Raw genomic sequence first — 13590 nt, 5'->3', positions numbered from 1 at the left:
ACCCAACTCCAAGTTAAGGGGCAAAGTTTATTGTAATTGTAATGCTAATAGAAGCGGGCTAAATTCCAAAAGAAGGTAGCAAAAAAACAAGAGCAAGAAGGTAGATTTATAGGACAGTTAGACCAGAGTTTCATGTTACTTATTTGCTAATTTTATGGCTTTCAGAAAGATTTGAGGGGTGGTCTCTTCACTATTATTTCAGGAACTTGGTTATCATTGACCAACAGATTATTTATCAGTCAGTAATGTTTGTAGAACTATTCTAAGGCTAGAAGCTTTTAGGATCATTTGACAGATTATCAGAATAATAGCACTCTAAGATTAGAGGGTCTCAGGATCACTAATATATCTTCCCTAAGGGAAGAAATATTATATTCCTAGGCCAGAAGACTTTTACAATCATTGATGGACAGATTGTTAGGACAATAGTATTTTAAGGTAGGGGGGGAACCTTGGACTCACTAAAGCCAGAAGACTTTAGAATCATTGACACTGTTAGAACAGAAGTATTTTAAGGTTAGGGTTGTGGGGACCTTCTTACTGCTGTTTCCCCTAAAAGCTATACCCTGTCAGCTTCAAATGACCCCTTTTATCACCTGGGCTACTTTGCCCCTCCTTAATTTGGTTGCCCACTCGCTCTTATTAATGCTGAACTTATTGTGGACACCCACTTACTTAATCTGCTATAGCTCAAGAGCTCTATGAGATTCAGCCTTCTTGGTAATAGGAATTATAGAACTGTTTCAGTATAACCGGTCTGGATACTTTTCTTGTGAAACCTCAAGTTGATACAGATTTTTTGAAACTGTCCACAGCTATACCAATAGTGTTTTCACAATCAAATTAGGTTTGGCTTTTTTTTTTTCTTCTTCTACATATCATCTTTGGCAGTTTAATAGGTATAATCCATAATTGTCTTAATTTAATTATCTTAAAAATGAATTTAGTTGCTGGAATCATTTTTTGTTTATGTCAACAGATTCTGGAACTTTTCAAAGCCTGATCCTCTTCTAGAAACAGTGGAGCATCATACAGAATTTACATGTGGCTTAGATTTAAGTCTGCATAGCCCTACTCAGGTAATGGATGTGATATATTTTCCTTTTTTTCCCCCTATGATAATAAATTATCTTAACAAGGTACAGGTTGTAATAGCTACCATTATTGACAACTATTAAGTAGTTACCATGCCTTCAGGAAGATTCTAACAAAACAGTAAACAATTTCCTCTATCCATGAATTAAAAAATGGGTATTTTTATTCATCATCTGGAAGAAAGTTTGAATTAGCAAAAAGAAAATGAAATTTATCATCAGTAACATAAGGAATTTATGGTTTTATCAGTTTTGTCAGGGTTACCCAGTCAACTATTATAAGTCATAATGTCTCCATAAGTAGGTAATCTCATGAGTTCTTACAGTTAAAAAAGACCAAAACTGCATAAAAACTTTGAAGCTCCAAAACAGTAATAGAGAAAAACATAAAATGTAAACATGAGGGAGCAACCATAAGGGACTAAACAACCTACATACATTCTACTGTGAAGAGATGATATACATTTTCCTTTACATTTCTTTCATTATCTAAGATCATAAAAGAAGTTCAATTAGAGGAGAAACTAGAAGTGGTTCTGTAATGTTTTTATTATTTTAAAAAGAAAAATGGAAAGGAAGAAAAAAGAAATACACTCAAGGGAGGGGGAAGGAGAGGAAAGGAAAGTTGGGGGAAAATTATTGCATAATGATTTGAATGTGCAAATAGAAGTCTATAAAAATGTAGAAGAAGAAATGGGAATGTGAGCAACAGTTAAGCTGGATATAGAAATACATGTTTACTTGACAGGGAAATAGTAGGGGAAAGAGATGGGGTTAAGTGACTTGCTCTGGATTACTCAACTAGGAAGTATTAAGTGTCTGGATTTGAATTGAGGTCCTCCTGATTCCAGAGCTGGATGCTCTATTTACTGTTCCATCTAGCTGCCCTGGAAGTGACAAGTCTTAAACAGAACAAACTTACTCAGGAGGAAGAATTTCAAAGAGGACCTTAAAGAAAAGAAAAATTAGAATATGAATTTATTATTGCACTCTTCAAAATAAAAGAGAAGAGAGGCAGAAGATTATATCAAACCTAGAGCTTTGGTGCTCCCCAAAGCTGTGGGGAAGAGACAGAGCAAAAAAGAGAGAAATCTAAGAAAATGAGATACATGGAAGTAAACAACTAATAATTATTTGTGAATTCACCTATAAAATAGAAAGGAATAGTAAAATGGATTACAAGGTATGCACTTTTGAAATAGAAAGAGGCACAGAATTAAAATAAGAGCCTAAAGCAAAGTCTCTAATGCTGCAATTGAAGTTTAAAAAAAAGACATATCAATAATGATCTTAGACAAAAGAATAGCAAAATAAGCTTAATTAAAAGGAGAAATAGGGAAACTACATTTTGTTAAAATGGTACCCACAGATATTTAATAAATATAACTATTGAACATATGTGCTCTTAATGGCAGAGCATATAAATAAATATTTAAAGGAAAAGTTAGGTAAGTCACAGGAAGAAATAGATAGTAAAACTATAATAATAGAGACTCCAAATTTACCCCTTCTAAGAGCTAAATAAAAACTAGGTAAAAACATAAATAAAAATACTTACATAGAATTTTAGAAAAATTAGATGTGATAGTTCATAGGCGATCACTGAATGAGATTAGGAAAGAATATATCTACATTTCTCAGCTTTTTATGGCATCTTACAAAAATTGATCCATGTATCAGTGCACAAAACTTCTCAAACATGTAGAAAACAGAAATATTAAAATCATCTTTTATCGACCACTATTATATACAATAAGGAGCTGCTAAAGAAATAATGATACTATAAAAATTAGAAATGAAATACATCATAGACTTCTCATAAATGGATATGAGAAATATCTTTAAGCAAACAAGAGTTAGAAGAAATTACAAAAGATATAATAACTTTATTTATTGGAAGCTGAAAAACTTCAGTTCAGGCCAATTAATGCACCTAGGATAAGAAAAGAAGTGGTTGATTAGGAGAAAAAAATATTTTACATCAAATTTTTCTGATTTATCCAAGATATCTAAATAATTTGTGTGTGTGATTATTTATGTGTGGCCATGTATATGTATATATGTGCACTAGATATGAATATACATTTCTCAACATTCCTGCATTTAACTTCTTAACTTCAAGCATTCATGAGATTTTATTAGTAACCTTATTTTTACTTTTGCACTGGGCACTATCCATATTCCCAGTCATACTCTGTAAGAAAAAAAAAGGAGAGGTAAAATGCATGCAGATTTGTAAAGTGGCTGGTATCCTTCTAGGTACATTACTGGTCTTATTTACCCTACTGTTGTAAAGAGCTCCATGTCCATGCATTGTATATTTTCATTGTTTGTCTATGAAACTATAAAAATCAAGTTTTATATTGTCCCTAAACATATGCCTCCAATTATGCCCCCAAAGCAGAGTGCAAGTCTTTTATGCTCTAAGCCCAAGTGCGTAAAGTCATAAGGCTCAATGAGAATACAAACATGTTAAACTTCTGCTGGAATGTCTGCAGCCACTGTCAGCCATGAATTTGATATTAATGAATTAATGATTTGTTATATTCAGAAAAAGAAGTAAGGTATTTGTAAAAGTTTACATAAACATATTTATATTAAAAACTTTATATTAAAAATCTGATGCAAAAGATTTTTTTTCTAAACAACCACTTTTCTTTTTGTCCTAAATAGATGAATTTTTCCTTAATATGGTAAGAGATATCTAAAATCAAGAGCATGCATCCTCTGTAAAAATAAATAAATTTCCAGTAAAAGTGAAAGGAACATTTATTAAGTGTTTTGCAGATATCCCATTTGATCTTCACAACAAACCTGTGATGTACTGTCATGATCCTCATTTTACAATTGAGAAAATTGAGGCAGAGAGAGGTAATTTACCCAGGGACACAGAACTAATATGTCTGAGGTAGATTTGAACTAAGTTGTTTTTGATTCCAGGATGAGTGTTGTATCCACTAAGCCATTTAATTGCTTCTCAGGACCATCTCCAGTTGTCCTGATCTGTATTTTGCTATTGGACCCAGATAGTTCTAGAGGGGAAAGTGAGGCAGATAACCTTGCACAGCCCTCCCTCACTTAAATCCAATTCCCTTATATGTCATGGCATCATGACATCCCTGATGTCGTGGTCCTCTTCAAGAGGGAAGAACAAACAACAGTAGTGACCTCTAGTGAATTTGAGAAGCATTTAGTTGAATGATTTTTCTGTACCTTTAAAAATATAGCTTGACCACTCCCCAAAGAAAAATATATCAGAAAATATATTGCCCTTCCATTATAGAGATCAGGAACTATGAAGATTATTATATATACTATCAGTCTCAGTTGTGTGGTTGGTTTTTCAACTGCTTTTTCCCCTCTTTAAAATAAATTAAAATTTTCTTTTTTAAAAATAGGTCTTGTGATATTGTTTATTGAAGTCATTCAGAACCCTTAAGGAGGTCCATATAATAAATTACTGCTTATACTCACTTGTAGGAAAAACATGGTCATTGCAAATAGTTATTTGTATTTTCTTGCATCAAAAAACAACAACTTTATAACTCAGTTTTTTGCCTTTTCACCTTAGAATAATATTTACTTTTCAGCTGCTATAATCTATTCAGGCCAGGTACTGACATAAGGCATTCTCTCAGATTTGGGATGAACAGTGCTTTCTTTACATAGGAAAGTTTTATTTATTTAGAGAAAGTTCTTTCTTTTTTCACTTCTTCATCTAAGTCATTTGGCTCCTTTCTTCCCTCCTACTTTCTGAAGCCAGAGCTAGTTGTGACCAAACTAAGATATTTTCAGTTCAGTGATTTACAAGTAGTTTTTTTTTTTTCTCATGAGAAAGTTGTAGCACTATTAGAACTGTAGTGAAATCCTGCTAAATTTTGTTGGTTATTTGCATTTGTTTTGAATGTTATATTCATAGTAATATGGTAAGAGCTTTATTTATGGATGTTAACAAATTTCCCTAATTATTGATTTTTTTGCATATAAGAAGTTATAAGATAGATTATTGAATTCATTCAGCAACCAGATATTTACACTGTACAGAGCAGTGAAAGAAGAATCAAAGACTTGAATTTCTGATGAATATTTTACATTGGATGAATAATTTAATAATATCACACATATAGGGAAAGGACAAGAAAAATGTACATAAAGCAAGAGTAGGTAGCTGTGATTTCTGTGGCTCATGTCAGGGAAAATAGATTATGTTAAGTTCTCTAAATGGCAAGTGTCAATTTATCATTTTCAGAAAAAAACTGTTCTCCCCCCTTTTTAAGAATAAAGGCAACTAGTATAGGATTCAAGAGACCTGAGATCTAGTCTAGCCTCTCAGTCTGTTATGTGTTATTGACAGTTTAACTCATCTGTACCTTAATTTCCTTTATAAAATGAGATTATTGCTGTGGATGATATCAGAAATCTACACTCTGTAATCAGTGGAAGCTACTGGTTTAATATCATATTCCTCCCAAGTGAATATATTTTGATTAAATTAAATGGGTTCTTTATTTCTGAAGTTTTAACAGGGAAATAATAAGATTTGTCACAGCTGGGAGATCTCCTATGTAACTTTCAGCTTTTATGATACTACTTGTCACAGATAAAATACTTCAGGGACGGGGAACAATGAACATATTATGCAAATAGTAAAATGTTATATAACATTTCATATAATATACAAGTAATATATATTTTATATAACACATTAAGCATCATCACAATGTCAATTAAATATCAATCATAAATTTTGTATTACAAATGCAAAGAGATAGATTAGAAGAGAGGAGAGATAAAAGCATTTATTTTGTGGAGTAAATATAAAGCACAGATGGCCACAGCTCCAAGTACTGAAGAAAAAAATGGGCATTTAATATGAAGGAGTAGAAGAAGATATACTGGTTCAAGTAGAATGTTAGTAAAACAAAGGTGATTCTAACTATCATATAAAATGTATATTTTCCACTAAAGCCATAAGACCAAAAATGCAGAAGCAAATTCTAAAGGTATTTATTTGTTTTTGTGAATAGACAATAGAAAGGTGAACAATGAGAGCCATCTGGCTTTCCTAGTCTTTTTGTCCAATAGACTGTATAGGAAACAAGACATGTTTTGTTCCTTTATATGTCATCTGTCTTAGATTAGGCACATAGAAAAAGAAAAACTAGATTTTGCCATAATTGAGATAAAGTTAAATCATTAATTTAGCCACTGAATGACAGTTTCTTGGCAGTCTGGGGAAACACCTGGTCATGGGTCATTTCTTTATCGGGGCTCATATTTTTTGTTTTTGATTCTCTAGTACCTTATGTAGTACCTGGCATAGAGGAAGCACGTTAAAAATGCTGCTTTATTAATCATTTGTTTAAACTCTTTTTTTTTTATTATATATATATGTATATATATATATATATATTTTATAATATTATCCCTTGTATTCATTTTTCCAAATTACCCCCCCTCCCTCTATTCCCTCCCCCCGACGACAGGCAATACCATACATTTTACATGTGTTACAATATAGTCTAGGTACAATACATGTGTGTGAATATCATTTTCTTGTTGCACAATAAACATTAGAATCCGCAGGTACATGTAACCTGGGCAGACAGATATTAGTGCTAACAATTTACATTCCCCTCCCAGTGTTTCTTCTCTGGGTGTAGCTACCTCTGTCCATCATTGATCAACTGGAAGTGAGTTGGATCTTCTTTATGTTGAAGATTTCCACTTCCATCAGAATACATCCTCATACAGTATTGTTGTTGAAGTGTACAGTGATCTTCTGGTTCTGCTCATTTCACTCAGCATCAGTTGATTTAAGTCTCTCCAAGCCTCTCTGTATTCCTCCTGTTGGTCATTTCTTACCGAGCAATAATATTCCATAACCTTCATATACCACAATTTACCCAACCATTCTCCAACTGATGGACATCCATTCATCTTCCAGTTTCTAGCTACAACAAATAGAGCTGCCACAAACATTTTGGCACATATATGTTTCTTTCCGCTCTTTAGTATTTCTTTGGGATATAATCCCAGTAGTAGTGCTGCTGGGTCAAAGGGTATGCACAGTTTGATAACTTTTTGGGCATAATTCCAGATTGCTCTCCAGAATGGCTGGATTCTTTCGCAACTCCACCAGCAATGTATTAGTGTCCCAATTTCCCCACATCCCCTCCAACATTTATCATTATTTGTTCCTGTCATCTTAGCCAATCTGACAGGTGTGTAGTGGTATCTCAGAGTTGTCTTAATTTGCATTTCTCTGATCAATAGTGATTTGGAACACTCTTTCATGTGAGTGGATATAGTTTCAATTTCTTCCTCTGAGAATTGTCTGTTCATATCCTTTGACCATTTATCAATTGGAGAATGGTTTGGTTTCTTATAAACTATGGTCAGTTCTCTATATATTTTGGAAATGAGACCTTTGTCAGAACCTTTGTTTTTAAAAATATTTTCCCAATTTGTTACTTCCCTTCTAATCTTGTTTTCATTAGTATTATTTGTACAGAAACTTTTTAGTTTGATGTAATCAAAATCTTCTATTTTGTGATCAATAATGATCTCTAGTTCTCCTCTGGTCATAAATTCCTTCCTCCTCCACAAGTCTGAGAGGTAGATTATCCTCTGTTCCTCTAATCTATTTATTATCTCCCTCTTTATGCCTAAATCATGGACCCATTTTGATCTTATCTTGGTATATGGTGTTAAGTGTGGATCCATATCTAATTTCTGCCATACTAATTTTCAGTTTTCCCAACAGTTTTTTCCGAATAATGAATTTTTATCCCTAATGTTGGAATCTTTGGGTTTGTCAAAGATTAGATTGCTATAGATGTACCCTTTTTTGTCCTTTGTATCTAATCTGTTCCACTGATCTACCGGTCTATTTCTTAGCCAATACCAAATGGTTTTGGTGACTGCTGCTATATAATATAGCTTTAGATCAGGTACACTTAGACCACCTTCCTCTGAGTTTTTTTTCATTAGTTCCCTTGCAATTCTTGACCTTTTATTCTTCCATATGAATTTTGTTGTTATTTTTTCTAGGTCATTAAAATAGTTTCTTGGGAGTCTGATTGGTATAGCACTAAATAAATAGATTAGTTTGGGGAGTATTGTCATCTTTATTATATTCGCTCGGCCTATCCAAGAGCACTGAATGTCTTTCCAATTATTTAAATCTGATTTTATTTTTGTGGCAAGTGTTTTGTAATTTTTCTCATATAATTCCTGACTTTTCTTTGGTAGATGGATTCCCAAATATTTTATACTCTCAACATTTGTTTGGAATGGAATTTCTCTTTGTATCTCTTGCTGTTGCATTTTGTTAGTGATATATAAAAATGCCGAGGATTTATGTGGATTTATTTTGTATCCTGCCACTTTGCTGAAATTTTGAATTATTTCTAGTAGCTTTTTAGCAGAGTCTTTGGGGTTCTCTAAGTATACCATCATGTCATCTGCAAAAAGTGATAGTTTAATTTCCTCATTTCCTACTCTAATTCCTTGAATCTCTTTCTCGGCTCTTGTTGCCGAGGCTAGCGTTTCTAGTACTATATTGAATAGTAATGGTGATAGTGGGCAACCTTGTTTCACTCCTGATCTTACTGGGAAAGGTTGCAGTTTATTTCTATTGCATATTATGCTTACTGACGGTCTTAAATATATACTCCTGATTATTCTAAGGAATAATCCATTTATTCCTATACTCTCAAGAGTTTTTAGTAGGAATGGATGTTGGATTTTGTCAAATGCTTTTTCTGCATCTATTGAGATCATCATATGGTTCTTATTAATTTGATTATTAATATGGTCAATTATATTAATAGTTTTCCTAATATTAAACCAGCCCTGCATTCCTGGAATAAATCCTACTTGATCATAGTGTATTATCTTGGAGATGATTTTCTGAAGTCTTTTTGCTAATATCTTATTTAAGATTTTAGCATCAATATTCATTAAGGAGATTGGTCTATAATTTTCTTTCTCAGTTTTCGATCTACCAGGTTTAGGTATCAGTACCATGTCTGTGTCATAAAAGGAATTTGGTAGGACTCCTTCATCCCCTATTTTTTCAAATAATTTATATAACATTGGGGCTAATTGTTCTTTAAATGTTTGGTAGAATTCACATGTGAATCCATCTGGCCCTGGGGATTTTTTCCTGGGGAGTTGATTAATAGCTTGTTCTATTTCTTTTTCTGAAATGGGACTATTTAAGCAATTTATCTCCTCCTCTGTTAATCTAGGGAGCCTATATTTTTGGAGGAAGTCATCCATTTCACTTAAGTTATCAAATTTATTGGCATAAAGTTGGGCAAAGTAACTCCTTTGTTTAAACTCTTAATAGATCAGACCAGCTATCTGTGTAGTCAATTGAATTTTGTATATCTGAAATCTATGTGGGAAGGGTAAAACTTTTTTTTTCTAATTAAAAATATCTCTTTTTTCTTTGTATTAAAAGATATTGCTGTTGACAAAACAGGTACCAGAAATAGTTTCTGCTTTGCTGCTATTTCAAAAATATCTAAATAAATTTATTACACAAATATTTCTGCTAACTTAAATTTTTGTATCTTCTAGGTAGCTGACTGTGCTTGGGATGAAACTGTGAAGATCTATAATCCAACTTGTCTTACAGTCCCACCTTAGGAAGCACTCTCCTGCTGAAAGGGAGAACACCAAGAACTAATAAATTAACTATTGATAACATTTTGACATTCTTTGTATTGTTAGGATTTTCAACTTTATAAGTGATTAGTAATTAAATGAATATAGCAAATAGAAACTTTAGTTATTTGACCCATTGTGCATATTAAATTTCCTACATTTGTGAATTTGGTGTAATTCATACATGAATTATGGTGTTTCTTACAATATATGCTAAGATATAATCTCTGTATTGTAAAATACATAAAATAAAAAGAATCATTTGGTTGAATTGAAAGTGATATATTTTATTTTTGTCACATTTTTCATATAACATGACTAATGCTCTTGATAATATCTTAATAAATTACTTCTCTAAACTATTACTATAAATACAGAAAAAGGATTATTTTTCTTATAGACATTAAATGTACGTATATGTATATATATGTTTATAGTAACAGGAAAGTTCACTGTAAGTTAAACTTCAAAGAATGGTGAAATACTCTGTAAATGTGAAATGTAAGAAATCCTTACCTATACAATTCAACACATCATTGTAAAGCTCTAGAGAGACAAATATGAGAAAGGGAAAGTTTCTTGTTTTCAATAAGTTTACATTTCAGTGTGAGACATATACAGCCACAATACAAGTTAACATGAGACTTAATCTCCACAATAGCTATTCCAGAACTACCCTCTCTTTCTACTCTTCCCAAACAGTAGCCCTACGCTTAAACTTACTGCAAATAATCCAGCTCCCTTTTTCAGTGAAACGATTTCAGTCACTGGATAGGAGGTCCCTCAATCAGTTCTCCATTACTCAGATTGAATAATGTAACTATTCTATCTCTTTGGCCACAAAACAAGAGATATCCCTCTTCACTAAGGCTAGTTCCTCTCCTTGCTTGAACCTATTCTTTTTTTGCCTTCACCAACCATTCCATCTCAGCATCTTCAATTTTTTCCTTTCCATTGGTCTCTTATTTGATTTAAAACAGCCCCATGTTTTTCTAAGTCTAAAAAAGTTTTTCTTTGGCATTTTATTGTATATATCTCCTCTCTTTCACTGACAAATTTCTCAAAAAATATTGATATTGAAAGTAGATGACTGTCTCACTATCTGTTCTCTCTCAACTCCTTACATTCTAATTTCAATCTTATAACCTCTTTTGAAATTTCTTCCTTAGGTTACCAACTTTCACTTAGGTTACCACCTTACACTTAATTGTCTTTCCCTCTCCAGGCTTCAGAGATACCATATTGTCTTCTTAACTTTAAAACTGTTTATCCTTTTCTCTACCTTTGGAGGTCACATAGACAGTTTGCTAGACTTGTCCTTGCTAACCCTTACTTAGAATTCTGTCCCATTCACTAGCTATGTGACCCCAAATCTCTTACCTGATGTAATCTTCAGTTGTTTCCCTCAGTTCTCTCCTCTCCCTCTTCTTTTTTCTTTCATCTTCTCTGTCTGTCTTTTCCCTGCTCCCCTATTACATATACTTTCTCCTATGGTAAAGTTGCTTTATTCCCAAGTGGCTTCCAAATCTTTTATCTTTTGTATCCTATTTTCTCTGTGTAGTTTAAGAATCTCTAGTTATCTACAGATAAAAATACAGAAAAAAAATCATACAACTGCCATTTCAAATTTAACATGCCAAAAGCATGGATTTTTTTTTTTGACTGTGTTCACCACCATTCTTCATGTAATATATTTTCAAAATCTTGGTTTTTTTTTTTTTTTCTCTTCCCTCTCTTTTCAACTTTTATAAACCATCAATTACCAAGTCTTGACAATTTTAATTTGGCAACATCATCTAGCAGGATGGCACAATGGATAGAATATGGGCCTGAAGTCAGGAAAACCTGAATTCAAATCTGGCCTTAGATACTTAATAGCTGGGTGACCCTGGACAGATCCCTTAATGCTGTTTATCTCAGTTTTTATTTTGCAATTTTTCTCATGTGCTTAGTGGATGTGATTTATCCCTTCATTCTTGTCAGTTCCACAAAGTGTGTAAGGCATTGTACTTCTTATTAGGGATGTAAAATCAAGAAAAAGAAAAAAATCCACCATATACTTGTCTCAGTTTTCAAAAAGCTTACTATCTATTGGGAGAATATCTACAGATAAATTTTTAAAAAGGAACACATGAACTGTATCTAAACTTTATATATTCTCTCAATGCCTAGCACAATGAACACAGTAATCACAATGTCAAAGGAAAGGAAACTTGGAATGAGAAGGGGTCTTTTTTTTATCTATAGAGAATTGAGACATATTTATGAAAGAAGGAGTCTTGCGCTAATAACTAAAAGAAGTAAAATGTTTCAGTAGGCATAGATGTGGAGAATATCCATTGCAGAGATGGGGATCTTATTGGCACAAATGAATGGAGATAAAAGAAAGCCAGGCAAGACTGGAGAGTAGCAGATATTCTAGTTTGGTTGCAATGCAGACCATGCAAAGTGAAATAGTGAGAAATGAGGCATGAAAAGTAGAAAACAAGAAATCTCAGAAACAAGTAGAAAACAGTCTGAAGAGAAAACAATATATGGAGTAGAAAACGAAACATGAAGGGTTTCAATATTGAAAGTTAAATGTTTAAATTGTATTTTGTAGGCAAAGGGAAACCACTGGAGATTTTGAAGCAGAAGCTGTTATCATTAGGAAAGTTACAGTGATAATGACATTTTACCTAAGACTTTGGTTTCCCTGATTAACAAAACATCTTAAAATTCTGTTGCATTGGGGTTCTTTTTTTGATTTTTTTAATAGAATTTCTTCCTTTGATCTTTTCTTTCCTCCTTCCTAATTATTTTTCCATATTGACTTTTTTACTACTTGTATTCTTGTTGTTATTTTAAATGACGGGCATCCGAGCAATGCTCCCAGACTTTTCCTACTTTACCAGTTCCCCTCAGCGATTTATACTCAGGAAGAGAACTTTAGTTATTGATGGCCAGGAAGGAAATGATCCAGTAAGTATTCTAAAGCTGAAAAAAATTAGTATCAGTAATTAAGTATAATGTTAACTTTTATTTTTAAAATTACATAAAATAACTTTCCTATTGTACAGATTACCCATAATCATAAAAACATGAATCATATTATATGCATTTTTTACAAGTATAAATTACTTTTGTTACTCAGAATACTGCTTTAATTACATTCAGACCAGGCCATATTTACAATTGGCCCAAGATCATGATTCATTAGTATGAGAAACTCCCAGTTAGTAAATGCCTTCTTTTGAGACAGATGGGCACTTATTCTATAAATGATCTTAGACTATTGCCTGTGGCTTTGAAAGATTATTTGCCTGGGGTCACATAGCCAGCATGGATCACATGTGACATTTGAAACACAGCATTTTGAGGCTGGTTATCTATGGTATGTTGCCCAATTCTAGTTAACTTGAAATTATTTTGATATTTTACCTTCATCAGGCTATGGCTATTACATGATCTTTTACATTGCTGATGAAACTAATATCCTTTAGTTGTATATGCATCTCCAGTTTTTTCTCTAGATTTGGGGGTGGGGTGGTACCCATGGGACATGTTAAGCTTTTAAAGTATTTCTTAATATTTATCTTCACATTGGTGATAAATACATACATGCATACACATATACATGCACATGTGCTGGTGTGTGAGCTTCCTATAGGCCAATGGAGATCAGAAGTAGAATTCTGGAAGAAAAGGAATTAAGATCTCTTCCAGGGAAAAATCCATGGGCTTCCTGGTCATTTGCTAAAATAACTACAAAGAGCAGCAATATAAACCTCAGTATCCAAGAAAATGTTAGATCAATATTCCTAGTCTAATTGAGGATTTA

At 32.8% G+C, this 13590-nt stretch overlaps 1 protein-coding gene across 1 annotated transcript in view; it reads left to right on the top strand.

The window, feature by feature from the left end:
- The window catches only part of PEX7 (peroxisomal biogenesis factor 7), an 80701-nt gene extending 70654 nt beyond the window's left edge, over positions 1-10047 (top strand). The window contains exons 9-10 of the mRNA XM_074309738.1: positions 980-1079; positions 9684-10047. Coding sequence (XP_074165839.1) covers positions 980-1079; positions 9684-9752 — 169 coding nt within the window. The 3' untranslated portion in view covers positions 9753-10047. The remainder of the gene's footprint in view (positions 1-979; positions 1080-9683) is intronic.
- Positions 10048-13590: the final 3543 nt, after the last annotated feature.

Source organism: Sminthopsis crassicaudata, chromosome 4 (assembly GCF_048593235.1).
Source record: "Sminthopsis crassicaudata isolate SCR6 chromosome 4, ASM4859323v1, whole genome shotgun sequence".
Lineage (NCBI taxonomy): Eukaryota > Metazoa > Chordata > Mammalia > Dasyuromorphia > Dasyuridae > Sminthopsis > Sminthopsis crassicaudata.
The sequence above is the reverse complement of the archived record's forward strand: the minus strand, read 5'-3'. Positions and strand labels throughout refer to the sequence as shown.